At 39.6% G+C, this 15615-nt stretch overlaps 2 protein-coding genes across 2 annotated transcripts; both read left to right on the plus strand.

Annotated features, from left to right (window-relative positions):
- Nucleotides 1-229: 229 nt before the first annotated feature.
- Nucleotides 230-625, plus strand: LOC149393338 (uncharacterized). The gene has a single exon (XM_089617986.1). The coding sequence runs from the start codon at nt 230-232 to the stop codon at nt 623-625; it is 396 nt and encodes a 131-aa protein (XP_089474112.1).
- A 12492-nt stretch (nt 626-13117) lies between these two features.
- On the plus strand, nt 13118-14905 carry LOC149393339 (uncharacterized). Its single transcript, XM_089618415.1, has 3 exons — nt 13118-13294; nt 13369-13456; nt 13529-14905. The coding sequence occupies exons 1-3, from the start codon at nt 13185-13187 to the stop codon at nt 14165-14167; spliced, it is 837 nt and encodes a 278-aa protein (XP_089474541.1). The 5' UTR covers nt 13118-13184; the 3' UTR covers nt 14168-14905.
- Nucleotides 14906-15615: the final 710 nt, after the last annotated feature.

Here is a 15615-nt window from a genome sequence, read left to right on the forward strand (position 1 = left end):
CAATGCGCGTACTTGATCGTGTGGCGATGCGTGCCCGAAGAAGAGATGGACTCTGTCATCTGACATTGTCACGACCTAGAGTGTGGCAGGCACTTTGATCCGAATCGAATGGCGGCGAAAATCCTACAATGGGGGCTTCTATTGGCCGACGATATTCAAAGATTGCCGCACAGCCATCCTCCCATGAGATCAGTGCCAATGAACAGGAAACATCTCCAACCGCAATGAGATGCCTCTCACCAACATTCTCGAGATAGAGCCGTTCGATGTTTGGGGGATCGATTTCATGGGCCCGTTCCCGTCTTCCTACAACAACAAGTACATTCTCCTAGCGGTGGATTATGTCTCGAAATCGCTCGAAGCCAAAGGCACACCAACAAGCGACGGAAAGGTGGTTCTCAAGTTCCTAAAGAGTATCTTCACAAGGTACAGTACTCCTCGAGCCATTATTAGTGATGGAGGCTCTCACTTCTGTAACATGCAATTCGACGCCATCCTCATCAAATATAGCGTCACTCACCGAAAAGCTTCGGCCTATCATCCTCAAGCTAATGCTCAAGCGGAAGTCTCCAACCGAGAAATCAATCAAATCTTGGAGAAGACGGTTGAAAGATTGGGCAAGTAAGCTCGACGACGCACTTTGGGCTTATCGCACGGCGTTCAAAACGCCCATTGTCATGTCTCTCTACCACCTCGTCTATGGGAAAGCGTGTCATTTGCCGGTCGAGCTCGAACACAAGGATTGTGGGCTATGAAGAGGCTCAATTTTGACTACAAAGCTTCGGGGCATCAACGACTTCTCCAACTCAACGCCCTCGACGAGCTCAGACGCGACGCCTACGAGAATACCAAAATCTACAAGGAAAAGATGAAAGCTTGGCACGACAAGCATATAATTCGGAAGGAGCTCATTTCAGGCCAACAAGTTCTCCTCTACAACTCACCACTGAAGCTCTTCCCCGGAAAGTTGAAGTCGAGGTGGTCCGGACAATTCGAGATCGTCCAAGTCTATCCTCATGGTTGGGTGGAATTGAAGAACCGAAGAGGCGAGCAATTCAAGGTCACTGGGCAACAGGTTAAGCCCTATTTCAGAGATGTTTCGAAGGTGAAAATGTGGTCACTCTCATCACCGCAATTCCATGAAAAAAGGTACTCCATCAAGCTATTGACGTTAACTAAAGCGCTGCGTGGAAGGCAACCCATGGAATTTCTTTCGTTGTATTTTTTATTTTTATTTTTAATTTTTTTAGTTTAATTTTCTGTGTTTTTTTTTAAATTAAAAAAAATCTGAACAACACGCGGCACGTGACTCTCGCGCATGCCGCGAGGTCAAATGTCTGTCTCGGCTTTTGAACCTCACGCCGCGAGGATTACACCCGGTGGCGCGTGCTATAACAAAATAAAAAAAATAAAAAAAGGGTTCTCGTGGCGCGAGAAACACAGGTCGCGCCGCGAGGATCCGGGTTTGACCCGAGAATTGGTCATTTAAAAGCATTTTGAGCGAATGTTTTCGTAAAAAAAACATAATTATTCCCGAATTCTCTCAAACCCCAACTCCTCTTCTCTCATTCTCCATGAAATTTTCACCAAAATAACCATTTTTCTTCACCAAAATCGTTCCTAACTTGTTCTACTCTTGATTTTATGCGAAAATCTCTCTCAATTTGAAGTTTTTTTTTCTGTGTTCTACCTCCTACTTTCAAGACTTTCAAGGTAACGTTTATTTACTCCGATTTGTTGACTTTCTTGAGTTCTATGTAGATAATTTGTATGTTTAGGAGTTGAATAAACACATAAGGTTGAATTGGTGTGGTTTATTGTGCTTGATTTCATGATTTTCTTTACAAATTTGTACATTCACCACGTGTTCGATAAAATGCCCGAGAGAGATAATTAGTTTTAATTGAAATGTGATAGATGAATTAGAGAAAAGTTGTTGATTTTGGGTTGTTTGTGCTGTTTTGTGTCCATTTGTGGGTTTTGTTGATGACTTCCCGAGCTTCCTCATACCGACATTCATCAAAGCGTGCCCGAGAGGTCCCGTCGGATCTCTCACATCCGCCTGGCCTTGTCGATGGCGCCGAGAGAGTATGGGACGCGATCGCAAACAAGGGGTTCATCGCCGAGCGCAAACTCCAAGTCGATGAGCGATGCGGCAACATGCTCCGGCAAATCAAAAGCCAGAAATGGGAAGCATTGGTCGACATCAAAGAGCGAGCGCAAGTCGTTCGGGATTTTTACACCAATCTTTCGGTAACGTCGGGGCATGTCTTGAAGGTTCGAGGCGTCTTGGGGAACATCTAGCCGGCAGCTATAAATAAATTTCCTAAAGTGCGAGTGCCTCAAGAAGATGAGCTTTTCCTGATGCTCATCAATCCCGCGTACAACGAATGGCTTCGCACTCTCGCTCACCCGGGTGCGATGTACGTAATGAAGAAGGGAAACCGAGCCTCGAACTGGACTACCTCAGCATCAAGGGGCTAAACCTCTTCACCAAAGCATGGGAGTATTTCATTTGCACCAACATCTCCCCGAATGTCCGGCCACACCAAGTCAACCACGAGCGTCTAGCTTTGCTAGATTGCATCACTCATGGCCAGTCGTTCGACGTGGGAAGAATCATCCACGACCAAATGGTGTTTTGCGCGAGGCCTTCGACAAGTGTTCTCCTTGGTCATGGTGGTCTTATCACCGCCATGTGCATCAAAGTATTCTCTGTATCTCCGTATCCCAAACATGCCGATGTATCCGGCGTATCCAGATGAGCTCATGATGTCGTACGATCAAATCTCACCGTGGTATCCATATAACCACTCACCTCCACCACCGGAGGATGACGACAACGAGTATGGGAGTTTGACTACCCCCACAAGGTAAGTATTCTTTCACGTTTTCTCGTTCTACATTGAGGGCAACGTAGATTCTAAGTTAGGGGGGTAATTACCTTTGCGGGGGTTCACTTGTATATATTTTGTATTTATTTTTCTTTTTACTTTTCTTAATTTTGGTTGTTAATCACATGTTAGTAGAATGTTTAGAGTGTTTTTATCCATTGTGTGCGAATGATACCATAAGGTGCTAGTATTTTTTTTTCCGGATTTGAGTCAATTTTGAAACCGAAGCATGCGTTTTATTGTGATTTGACTGTGGTTTGCGTGACACAATCCTAGTAGTTGTCTTTCTATATGCACACACGCCGTCCCAGGGTTTGAGTAGTCCTTAGAGGTTCGATCATGTTTTTAAATGACATTAGCTCACGGACACTAAGAACCGTTCTAGCCCTCTTCGAGGCGAAATGACTTGATACGAACCGAGTAAAAATGATTTAGGCCTTCATTTTGTTAGCCACTCCAAGCCAAAAAGCCGTCCCGTAACATCCCTTTGAGCACCCTTTTCAGAAAAAGCCAAACGCTAACCCTTCTCGTTACTTATTCAGAAAGAGCCAAGCCGATATTTGTTTAAGTCCCACAAAAACTCCATTAAATTAGTGACTCCTAAAAGACTTTGAGTGAATTTTTAGTTTGGGTTTTGTACATTATATAACAACTAGCATCTACGTGTTTTTGTGTTTACACCACGCCGGTGATTGTTGTCTTTTGATTATTTATATGGTCTGTCGAAAAAATAAAAAAAAAAAGAAGAAAAAAAGAAAAAAAAAAGAAGAAAAGAAAAAAAAAAGAGAAAAAGAAAGTGTTTATTTACCGCAATGATTTATTTTTACTTTTTTGATTGGCGTGGTAGTAAGTTTTTAGAGGTTAGTGTGTTAGAAACAAACCTGAGGTGAGATGAAGTTTGGGTTCGAACACGACAAGAGATAGGAAGCGTTTCAAAAAGGCGATAATTCATGCCAAGAATGTGGGATTGGATGAGTGAATGAAAACATTGAGAGAATGAAAGTGTTTAGTGAAATTGGAGTCGCGAAGGTTGACGTTTAAGCCTATTTCCTTCTTTATCCTACCATTGACCCTAGCCTAACGTTACAAGCCAACAAAGCCCTATTGATTTCTTCGGTAAGTATTCGGCATTAGTGGAGAGTGAGCGGCGAAAAGAATTATGGTATTCAATTCATAATTTTTGTTTTAATTGAGCATTTGACATTAGAGAGCATAAACGAATTTTTTGAGTTGATCGCGATCTCGTCGGGACAAAAATTCCACACGAGGGCATCAATTGGGAGAGTGTTGCATAAAGACCATCTAGTCACTCAGTTTTGTTTGGTTTCATTCATGAGTTGACTTGGTTCCGAAAATTGTTGATAGGTTGAGGCACATAACATACACTCGACTTTTGCTAAAAATTGTGATCATTAGTCGTTTTTTATATAGCTTCTTTGGGCGAGTTTATTTTTATTGTTAGGTTTTGTATTGCTTGAGGACAAGCAAAGTTCAAGTTTGGGGGGGTTTGATGAGGGCATATTTTACGTGCGAATCCGCCCTCATTTCACTTGAATCGAGCTAGTCCTTAAGTATTTTTAACGGTTATTGTGAGTTTTTGCAACATATTTCAAGAAAATTGTGTTATTTGAGAGTCTCAGAATATTTGATGACAAACGAAATCGTTTATGATGAAAAACGAGTCAAAATGAAGCATAGAAGAATTAGAAGACGAATTCTGGAGCTCCACGCACCGTGACCCTCCTTCCTCGCGCCGGGACGTTCTTTCGGCTTTCCGTGGAACTCCTCCAGCAGCATTCCTCGCGCCGAGACCTCCAGTTCTCGCGCCTCGATGTCCTCCAGAAAACATCATTGTGTCGCGACCTTTGTTTCGCGCGGCGCGAGAGGCTTCAGTTTTAGTGTGACTTGTTTCCATTTTTGAATATTTTGGGCCTAATCAACTCAATTAAAAGCCCATTTGAGCTCCAAAAATCATCATAGTTCCTATATAAACCACTCTTGTAACCTAAAAACACACTTTTGCTTTTATTTTTAATTTCCTTATTGCTTTTAGGTTGTTTTTGAGAGCTTTGCTAAGAGAGAGAGCGTTCTTCGTTGGAATTAACAACTCTGGCGACTCACTTGAACTCACAAATATTGTTTCTCGTTCTTCCTTTACTTTTATGTTATTGTTATCTTTTAAATATTGTTGAACATCGTTTAAATTTTAAGAAATTATTTGTTTTTCCTTTTCATGCTAATCTTATTGCTTTTAATTCTTTTGCTTTGCATTTTGATTATCATGGGTTCCTTTAGCGGTTAGAGTCTTATGGAGTTACGATGTAGCGAAGGTTGACAATGGGAATGGGGTTTTGTTAGGTTAGATTATGCTTGTTTGCTTCATCTATTAAATTGCTTTTCATGAATCATGTTTAATGCTTTTTAGTGCTTGATCATCATTAGAACTGTTATCTACGATTGTTTATTACTCGAGAGAGAATCAATAATCGTGCGTCTATTCATGGCTTCATAGTTGATCTTATGTTAGAAAATCTAGGCAATTTATGTAATCATTTAAAATCTTGTTTCACTGCGTGTGATTGTTTTAAGGGTCAAGCGGCTATATAGCCAAATAGAACTTAAGCTTTTGCAAAATAGCCATAGTTTGTCAACTATAAGCAAACTAGCCAAAGTAAGATTAATCTAGGTTGGATTAAATTTAATCCCAACAAACTATAAAGACAGAATGTAAGGTTTATGACGGATGGATTAAAATTAATCGAGGCAGGATTAAAAGTCGTTGTACTCTCAATTGGCTATTTTGTTATACCTAATGAAACTATGGCTATTTTGTAAAAGTCATAGTTTGAATTGGCTATTTCATACCATTTTTCCTTGTTTTAATAGGATAAGAAGCCGAGAGGATAATAATCCGTCAATTACATAGGTTTGCTAGATCACTCGAGAGAGGCTAGTGAATATTTTCGACAGAGTGAGATTAGCGTTTATAGGAGTAGATTTGTTTTTCGAACTCGAAACCCCTAACCTAGTTAGCTCTGGTGAAGTCGTGACCCCTACCTTCTCTTCGTGCAAAACTCGTAGTTAATTCTCTGCTTTAGTTTTATTATTACTCTTGTTACAAACATCTTCTTAATTTTACTTGGAGTTAATTAGCATCAAGTTTTAGGAAATAATTATTTTTCTAGTCTCTGTGGGTACGATACTCGAATTTACATTCTATATTACTTGAGCGACACACGTATGTTTGCGTGCACGGATTATTTCGCAATAATTCTCTACATAACTAGTCGATATAAACTTATCTCTTTTGCAAAATACTTAAGGTTTCAATTATTTGAGAAAGATAACTAAACAATGTAACAAAAATCCATAAATTACCTTTTTAGTATGAATCAAAGTCTCATAAACAGAAAAACTGAATTAAAGATCTTACAGAAACTCCCATCAAATTGACTGTATTCTTGCAGTATACCTATAACTAAAGAAGTTAACCTTCATTAGAACTCTCCGCTCTTTGTCTATATGAGTATGTTTAACATTCTTCAATTTTTTTTATCTCTTGATTTATTCGACCTTTCACAAAAAATAAAAAAAAAATAACAATCTGCATATAAAATTGGGAACCATAATTTATTTAAAAGTACGTTTCACTATATGATTTTGCATAGTGACTGAGAGTATAAAATTGAAAAGCCAAAACAAAACTAATTAAAGCGCATAAAAACAATAACACCTACTACGGAAATTTGAAATCCACCAACAAGTAGGTGTCAATATGAAAATGACAACATAAATATTAATTAATATGACGAGCACTTTTATCGACCTGAGGTCCGGTGCCTGGAAACCCCCTGACATAAATATTTCCCGACATAAATATTCTCCAACATGGAAGTGTGTTCAGTAAAACAATAAATAAAATATTTTTAACAGCTCTTGCCGGGATGAGAATATTCTTCTCCGCGACAAGTTGTCAATTTAAACTAGAATCAGATTTAAAATCCTAATATTGTTTTCTTTTCTCGTCTGTTTTTTCGCTTGTCTTCTTTTCATCCTCTTCTCCTCTCTCAATTCAACCCTTTTTTCCCGCGCTCCATCTCGCCACGGTCCATCCTGCCATGCTCGACGGAACTGCCAAAACTACACGGCGTTGAATTGCGTTATTGAGAGAAAAAATATTATTTCATAGATATTTTATTGCTTTTTTTATTTTTGAGATATTTAAGATGCGTTAGATTAAGAATGGGATATTTGATTTTTATAATTGTTTGTTCCTAAGGTTGTATTATTGAATTTAGAATTGTGTTTGACGGAACGGAGATTCAAGATTGATTTATTTATTTATATTGCTAGTATGGTTGGATTGTGCCTTACTTTGTTAAATCACATAGGTGTAGCTTATGAGTTCTTGAAAAAGGTCAAAAATGGACACCATCAAAGTTCTAAAGGTATTAGAGAATAGTGCCGTGTCGAAGACAATTCAGAGAAGGTGTATATGGATCCGCTTCGGGACATTGTTTTCTTTTTTATACCTGGTGTTACGTACAGCAATTATATACAACAAAAGTCATGCACATTACGTTAGATATCTTCCAACCTTTACGAGTTTTCTACATATGACATAAATTTTTGGGACTTTCTCTATGAATCGTTCACATTTGATCTGCCTAATATCAGCGAGCTATATGTATTTTCCCTATAAATGCCACCATGTCTGCTTAGCCTTTACACAAAATCACAATTGCAAATAGACATATAGAAAGGCGCAAATATGTCGGAATGCTCAGGTAATTTTTATTTTTTACCTGATTATGTAGAAAGCTCTAATACTGTTTGTAATAACATTGCCAGAAGTTATATGTTACTCTTCGTTATCTCATAATAAAGATCAAATTTCGTAATGCGTTATGAAACATATAGGAAAAGATTCGTGGCCCGAGCTCTTGCACGTTCAAGGAACGGTGGCTAAGGAGATTATAGAGAAGGAAAACCCTGCTGTTGAAGGTGTCATTGTGGATGAGGACTCAATGGTCACTACCGATTTCCGGTGCGATAGGGTTTGGATTTGGGTTCGGAAGTCAGACGGTACTGTGTACAAGGTCCCTCACATTGGTTAGGGCAGCAAAATGTTATATTTCACAGCTTCACAGTCTTATATTTATGTAATATATATATAGCTTCTCGCGTATTGTGTTATATTATCGTATGCTTGAAATTCCCTACCTGTTGCAAATAATTTGGATGCATCTGATATGTTTCCAGCTGCACACTTGATCATGTGTGTGAAATAATAATCTAAATAGTTTGTATTTAAGCTATTCTCGTTTCTGGTATTTTACTTACAAATATAATGTCAACGAGCGTAATTAGCAATAAATATGATATAAATTTAATTTACAAATATAATGTCAACTAGCGTAATTACAATTTTTTATTTTTATTTTTTTGTATTGGAAAATGTGAATATAAATCAGTACGGGATGATTGACGAATATCATATATATATGATTAAGTAATATATATATATATATATATATATATATATATATTATTTTTAATAGTTAATATGAAAATAGTTATGGAAACACGTTTAAACGGTTGCTAGAAACGCAGATACTCACATTATATTTTAAAAAAATGATAAGAATTGACCATTTTATTCAAATTTGTTGAGTAAAATAATAAATAATAATTATTAATTTTTTATTTTATAATTTAGTCAATTAATTAATATTTTGATAATTATTATATATAAAAGAGGATAAGTAGCGCCTAATACATTAATAAACTATTTCTTTGAAAAAACTTCTAGCTGGATAATTTATGGAAAAGCTGGTGATAACAAATGACTGGTAGAATTCTTCGGTAGGATCATTGGAAGTCCAACTTGGAAGAGGATGACTCCCATTAAATTCTTATAAATTCAATCCCATTAAGCATTAACGTTTTCCATTTAATGCGAGCTCATACTGATTCCGATGAAGTAGTCAATGATTCAAGAGAAACCTAATTATTGATGGAATGGTTTGTCACCAGTCGTGAAAGACAACAAATGAGGTTCGGCATAGATTATTCGGAGATCCTAGACCTGAAACACTACTACAAAATTGATTTTCTGATGCGCAAGACTATCAGATGCGACTAGTCGCATCTAAATAACTCGGATAGTCAATCAGAAGCCGAAAAAATTCGCTCAAATTGTCTTTTGATTTTGACAATCCGATGCGACTAGTCGCACCTGAAAATATGTTGAAACTTTCAGGTGCGACTTTGTCGCATCAGATAGTTTTAAATTTTTAGGCGGGCCTCATCTCCCCCTCTTTTATTTCATTAATCTGACGTGGCGAATGAAATTTTTATTTTTTTTAATTATAATCCGGTGCGACTAGTCGCATCGGTAGAGGCATCAGGTGCGACTAGTCGCACCTGAAGAGTTATCAGGTGCGATTAAGTCGCACCTGATTATTAGGGTTTGTTTAAAAACCTAGGTCGTCTCTTCTTCTCCGTAGCCGCTGAAACTTTTGTAAACTCGTTTTTCTCTCTCCCTCTCTGCGAACTTCTCTTCTCCGGTTGTAAACTCATTAGCCGACTCCACATCCATCTCCTCCGTCCCTCTCTTCTCCGACTATTCCTTCACCTAAGAACACTTCGCCGACCACCACCGGACCACCAAAAGCGCCCGTCTCACGTTCCGCTGCCTCAGCCGGCCACCGGACCACCACAAGCTCCCGCTCTGACATCCTCAGTCACCGGACCACCAGGTTATCTCTCTCTCTCTCTCTCTCTCTCTCTCTCTCTCTCTCTCTCTCTCTCTCTCTCTGGCTCTGTCTTTCTCTCACTAATTTTCTCCGTTTCATCAGCCGGAGCTGCGCCAGCTCCGCCGCCGTCGCCGCTCCATCTCCGACAGCGCCTCAGCCACCGGACCTCACCGTCTCTGCCGTCCCTGCTGAATCTACGACGCAAGGTTAGTGTTTTTTTTTTCTAGTTTAAGTATATATATATGTATATATATTACTAATTAATATATGTATATATGTGTAATAATATATGTATATATATATATATGTGTTTGTATGTATATATTATAGTATTGTATATTGTGTTAAGTAATTTTAATGGGATTAGTTTAATTTAATGTGTAACTTAATTAGTATTAATTTGATGTTTAGTAATTTGGTTAAGTTTAATAATTCTATTAGTTTAGGTTAAAAGTTTAAATTGATTGTAAATTAGTTAGTATTAATATGATAATTTCACATGTTTAATAATGTGATTAGTTTATATTAGGTTCAAATTAAGTTTTAATTGTTTTTTGACATGTTTTAATTGTTTTTTGACATGTTTTTTGACTTTTAATTAATTTAGATTAATTGTAAGTAAAATATTATTACCTAGAAATTGTAATTAGTTTAATAATTACATTTATGTTGCTTAGTTTATAATTAGTTAATTAATTTGTGATAAGTTTGTGTAGTTGATTTAACATGTAATTAATGAAATTATAATTTAAATAAGAAAAATAGTTTTGTGACATGCTTTGATAGTTTGTGACATGTTTTGATAGTTTGTGATATTTTGTTTATTTCGGTTTTTCATTTATAAATGTTGTGATCGAACCACGGAGGTTCGGTTTAGGGCTGAGCTAATTTATAGGATAGTTCTGGATGGTTTGTGTATGTTTTTAAATAATTTTGCAGGTTTTTGGTTTGTCAGTATAATAGGGGAAACTCTGCCGAAATTTCGGTAGAGTTTCGAATTAATTAGTCTAAAAACTCCCAACTTATTCAATCCGAGCTCAAAATAACATACAATTCATAATCTCTCTTTCATTTTGTTCCCCGTCGTCCTTTATCAATAACTCTTCAAAAATTTCATTTCTCGCTCTCCTTCAGCGAAATGTCCAATCCAAGTAGAGATTGGATCACGGAGAATAATCGGGTGACATTGCAGTACAAAACCGGTGTTAACGAGTTTATTCGCGCTGCAAGAAGATTCCCTAACGAAAATGGCAAATATCGGTGTCCATGCAAACCTTGCAACAATGTGAGATGGCACGAGGTCGGGGTTGTCAGGAATCATTTGCTGAACAAGGGGTTTACCCCAAGCTACACAAAATGATATCATCACGGCGAGCTCGAGCGTGTCGTCCTTCCTCATGAAGAAGATTCCATCAGAGGAACAGATTAGAGAGGAATAGGAGGATTGCACGGTGCTGTGGACGATATCAGGGATCACGAGGATTTCGACGATGCTACGGAGCCGACCCAGAGCGAGGTGCGTGCAGAGGAGCAAGTGGAAGACCTCTTCGCCGAGTTGGAAGCAGAATTGTACCCTGGATGCAAAGAGTTTTCTTCTTTGTCGTTCTTGGTTTCGTTGATGCACCTCAAAGTCACGAACCATTAGACGAACATGTCGTTCACAGAACTCTTGCAGCTCTTGAAGAAGTCTCATCCACCTGGTAATCGAATTCCGGAGAAGCATTACGAGGCAAAGGCGAAGCTGAAGCGTTTTGGCATGGGATACGAGATGATCGATGCGTGTATTAACGACTGTGTCCTATTTCGAAAAGATCTCGCGGAAGTCGACGTGTGCCCAGTATGCAACGAGAGCAGATGGAAGCCAACTGGAAAAATGATATCGCAAAAGATTTTGCGATATTTTCCCCTGAAAGATCGATTGAAGCGGTTGTACGCGTCTCGACACACGTCGCTTCTGATGCAGTGGCACGAAAGAGATCGTGTCAGGGAAGTTGGTGTTCTACGACATCCTGCGGATGGTACGACATGGAAAAACCTAGACGAGAGATACCCAGGCTTTGCTGCAGAGCCTCGAAACGTGCGGCTTGGACTAGCGGCGGATGGATTCAATCCGTTCGGAGAAATGAGTCTATCGTACAGCATGTGGCCTGTGGTACTAACTGCGTACAATTTGCCGCATTTGTTGTGCATGAAGAAAGAGTACTTGATGCTGACGCTTTTGATCCCGAGGCCTCACTCACCAGGAAAGGACATGGACGTGTTCTTGCAGCCAGTTGTCGAAGAGCTGACAGAACTGTGGGAGACCGGATTCCGCGTTCGAGATGGCGCCAACGATGAAGTGTTTCGATTGCGTGCCGTGCTACTCTGGACGATTAACGATTTTCCGGCTCGATCCTATTTATCGGGATGGAGTGGCCAAGAGTATCTCGCTTGTCCGACGTGCAATCTTGACACGCCGTCTTTGAAAGTCAAAAACAGGATCATCTACTACGACCATCGTCGATTCTTGCGTACGCGTCATCGATTGAGAAAAAGCACCGATCACTACAAGGATCGCCACGAGAAACACAGTAAACCCGAGAAGTTGACTCCGCAAGACATACTCGCTCAGTTGGCTAGTGTGTCTTGTACGACAACTGGCAAACATGCTGGCTCCGTGGGCAGAAAACGAAAGCGAGCCGAGTGCGAACTAAATTGGGCCAAGAAAAGCATCTTTTACGAGTTGCCGTACTGGTCAGATTCGGAGTTGATGCATAACATGGACTTCATGCACATAGAGAAGAACGTGTACGAGAATCTTCTCGGAACCATGCTAAGCTTAGAAAAGAAGAACTACGACACGGATAAGGCGAGGTTTGATTTGATGGACTTGGACATCAAGACCGCTCTTCACTTGAAAAAATAAGGGGATTCGTGGTACAAACTGCGAGCATCGTACACCTTGACTCTTGATCAGAGGCAGCGATTTACCGAGTTCCTCCAATCTGTCAAATTCCCAGATGGGGTCGCTGGGAATTTGTAAAAAAATGTGACTGCTGATGGAAAGCTCACAGGTTTGAAGTCGCACGATTGCCACGTGATCTTGCAGAGGTTGTTGGCTGTTGGTATACGTCCTTTTGTGCCAAAAGAAATACATCAGACGATCTCCGAGCTTTGCAACTTTTTCAAGCTGATAAGTTCGAGAACCTTGAGAGTAGAAGATCTTGAAAATGCGCAAGAGTCCATCATCGAGATCTTGTGTAAGCTTGAGATGATATTTCCACCAGCTTTTTTCACGATCATGATTCACGTGGCGATTCATCTACCAGAGGAAGCGTTGTATGACGGCCCGGTGCATATGTGGTGGATGTACCCATTTGAGAGATACCTTGGGACGTTAAAACATTTTGTCAAAAATAGAGCTAGACCAGAAGGCTCTATTACGGAAGCTTATGTTGTAGAAGAAGCTCTAACGTTTGTTGCAAGGTATCTTGAAGATAAAAAAAGTGTCGATGAACTTCAAGTGCGAGAGCTCTCTGTTTTTCGATCCGAGATGTGTGGGCCTTATGGGATGATGAAACCCATAGTATTAGACGATGAACAGAAAGAGAACGTGGAGTGGTACATCTATACCAACTGTCCTGAAGTGGATCCATATTTGACGTAAGTTATCGTTGAGAATGTGTTTCAATTCATTCTTTTATATATTGCTATTGAAGTAATGTTTTTAATAACAGTGAGCATTTGGATCTCTTGAGCGAATCTGGAGTTCGCGATATTGAAGCGGAGCATAGAAAGAGGTTCAAAATTTGGTTTGAAAAGAAGGTAATAACACAATATCAATGCAATTTTTTGATAAACGCACAAGTGCTAATCAATGCTTTCTTTCGTAATCAGATTTTTGATATGAAAGCTAGTGGTTCTGACGTGTCTGACGAGCTCTATTCGCTTTCTATCGGTTCCCTTCAAGTCGCCTATCAATATCCGAGCTGCTTTGTAAATGGCGTGAAGTTCATCACTCGTCGTCGCGATAATCAACGAGTCACTCAAAATAGCGGTGTATGTGTGCTTGTGGATGATTTCACTTACTATGGTCGAATGGAAGACGTCATCGTCGTGAACTATAGGCATAACTGTAGTGTTGTATTGTTCAAATGCATTTGGTACGGTGACAAGTATCATGCAAACCGACTAGTGCACACCGATAAGACTACTGGAGAAACGAGTGCTTATACTGCGAAACAGTGGTTTAAAGATGAGCCGTACGTACTCGCGACTCAAGTCAAACAAGTTTTTTACATCGAAGATCTTGTTAAAGGCGGCGATTGGGAAATCGTCCAGGAATGCAATCATCGAGGGATTTGGGACATTCCTGAAGTTGACCCCTCCAACTCAGCCTCAATCCCATTGACTATAGAGTTGCTAAAGATCGAGCGTTTGAATCATCGACACGAAACCGATGAAGCTGAGTTAGTGACTGTCGTTGACGATGATGAAGAAGACGATGAGGAAAATGAGAGACGGGTCGTTTTTTAGGGAGAAGATGTTGATGTCGATATAGAAGATGATATTAACATTATAGGCATAGATGACGATGAATAAGTAATATCTTTTTTGTATGTTTATTTACTATAGTATGTAACCACGGTTTTCCTCCGCCATATGTGAGGTTTGTTAATAATAAAATCCGTGGTGCCGTCCACATTTTTTTTAAACAGAAAACTAATATTTATTTACTAATATTGTTCACATCTTACAGGATGTCAGATGCAGGTGGAGATGAGTCTCCGCTACACCGTTCAGGAGCAGGTGGAGATGAGTCTCCGCTAGAGACACCGGGTTCCCAAGGTCCTAAGAAAACAAGGGGACCAACAACAGGCTCTACTTCGGCAAAAGCAGCGCTTAGGGTACCCGATGCGAAAGTTGTTAGGTATGACCCAATCAACCAAACCTTCTACCAGGACGTAAGGAAAACAATAAAAAAAGGTAGGAGTATTCAACAACCGCGTCGGCGCTTTGGTGAAAGTCCATATCCCGGTCACACTTCGTGATTGGAACGAAGTGACGCCCCTGATGTTGGGCAATATTCTGAGCGCACTTCATTCCGAGTACACTTTCGTGTACAAGGATGATGAGACCGAGGAGCTGCTTTCGGCGGATTGCTTTCGTCATCAGATTGACCAGACTATCATTCGCGATGCAAACCGAATGAGGCGCAACCAAAAGTCTAGATTATCAGGGACTTTCTTAGGCAAATGTTGTGGGCAAATAAATGTCGCCAAGAAAGAAATCCCAAAAGGATATCAAAAACACGATTGGGAGAAGGTGATAGAGGAGTTCTCAATTGACGATTGGAATGTAATGTATAATTAAAAAAAATTATGTTATCTTCTATGAAATCGAATTATAACGCAATTTAATATGTGCAGAAAAAGTCTACTCGCAACAGGGACAATTCAAAGAACAAGAAAACGAAGTCCACACAAGGGTCGATTTCTTTCTTGGCTCATCGACATTTGAACGTAAGTCTATTCTAATTTTGTAATATTTTTTTTGCAATAAATACATTACTCATATTTTCATAAGAACTGCAGAGTAGGGAAGATGGGACTTTGGCCTCGGCGTTAAACACGTGGGAGAAAAAACATCAAGATGATCAAGGCAATTGGACGATAGATTGGGCGCAACAAGCATTTGTAAGTTACTTGTGTTAATTACTTAATAATCAAGTTTCGATAATCTTAATAATTTTTTTAACATATGTTTGAAGGCGCGAATTATGACTCAAGTCGAGGATATTCAGCGACAAGCAGCGGAGTCAGGCCAAACGTTTGACATAGACTAGACGGAGCAGTACGCGATGGATACTGTTCTCGGGCAACGTCGAGATTGGTATGTCGGGATAGGTCCCTCAATCTCGAGATCCTCGTATCTCTTGGCTCAGGCTCAGGACGACAGCTCGTCATCAGGTTCTTCATCGAGGC

Source organism: Urtica dioica, chromosome 6 (assembly GCF_054948205.1).
Source record: "Urtica dioica subsp. dioica isolate 48M chromosome 6, U.dioica_male_clone48M_v1_H2, whole genome shotgun sequence".
NCBI classification, from domain to species: Eukaryota; Viridiplantae; Streptophyta; class Magnoliopsida; order Rosales; family Urticaceae; genus Urtica; species Urtica dioica.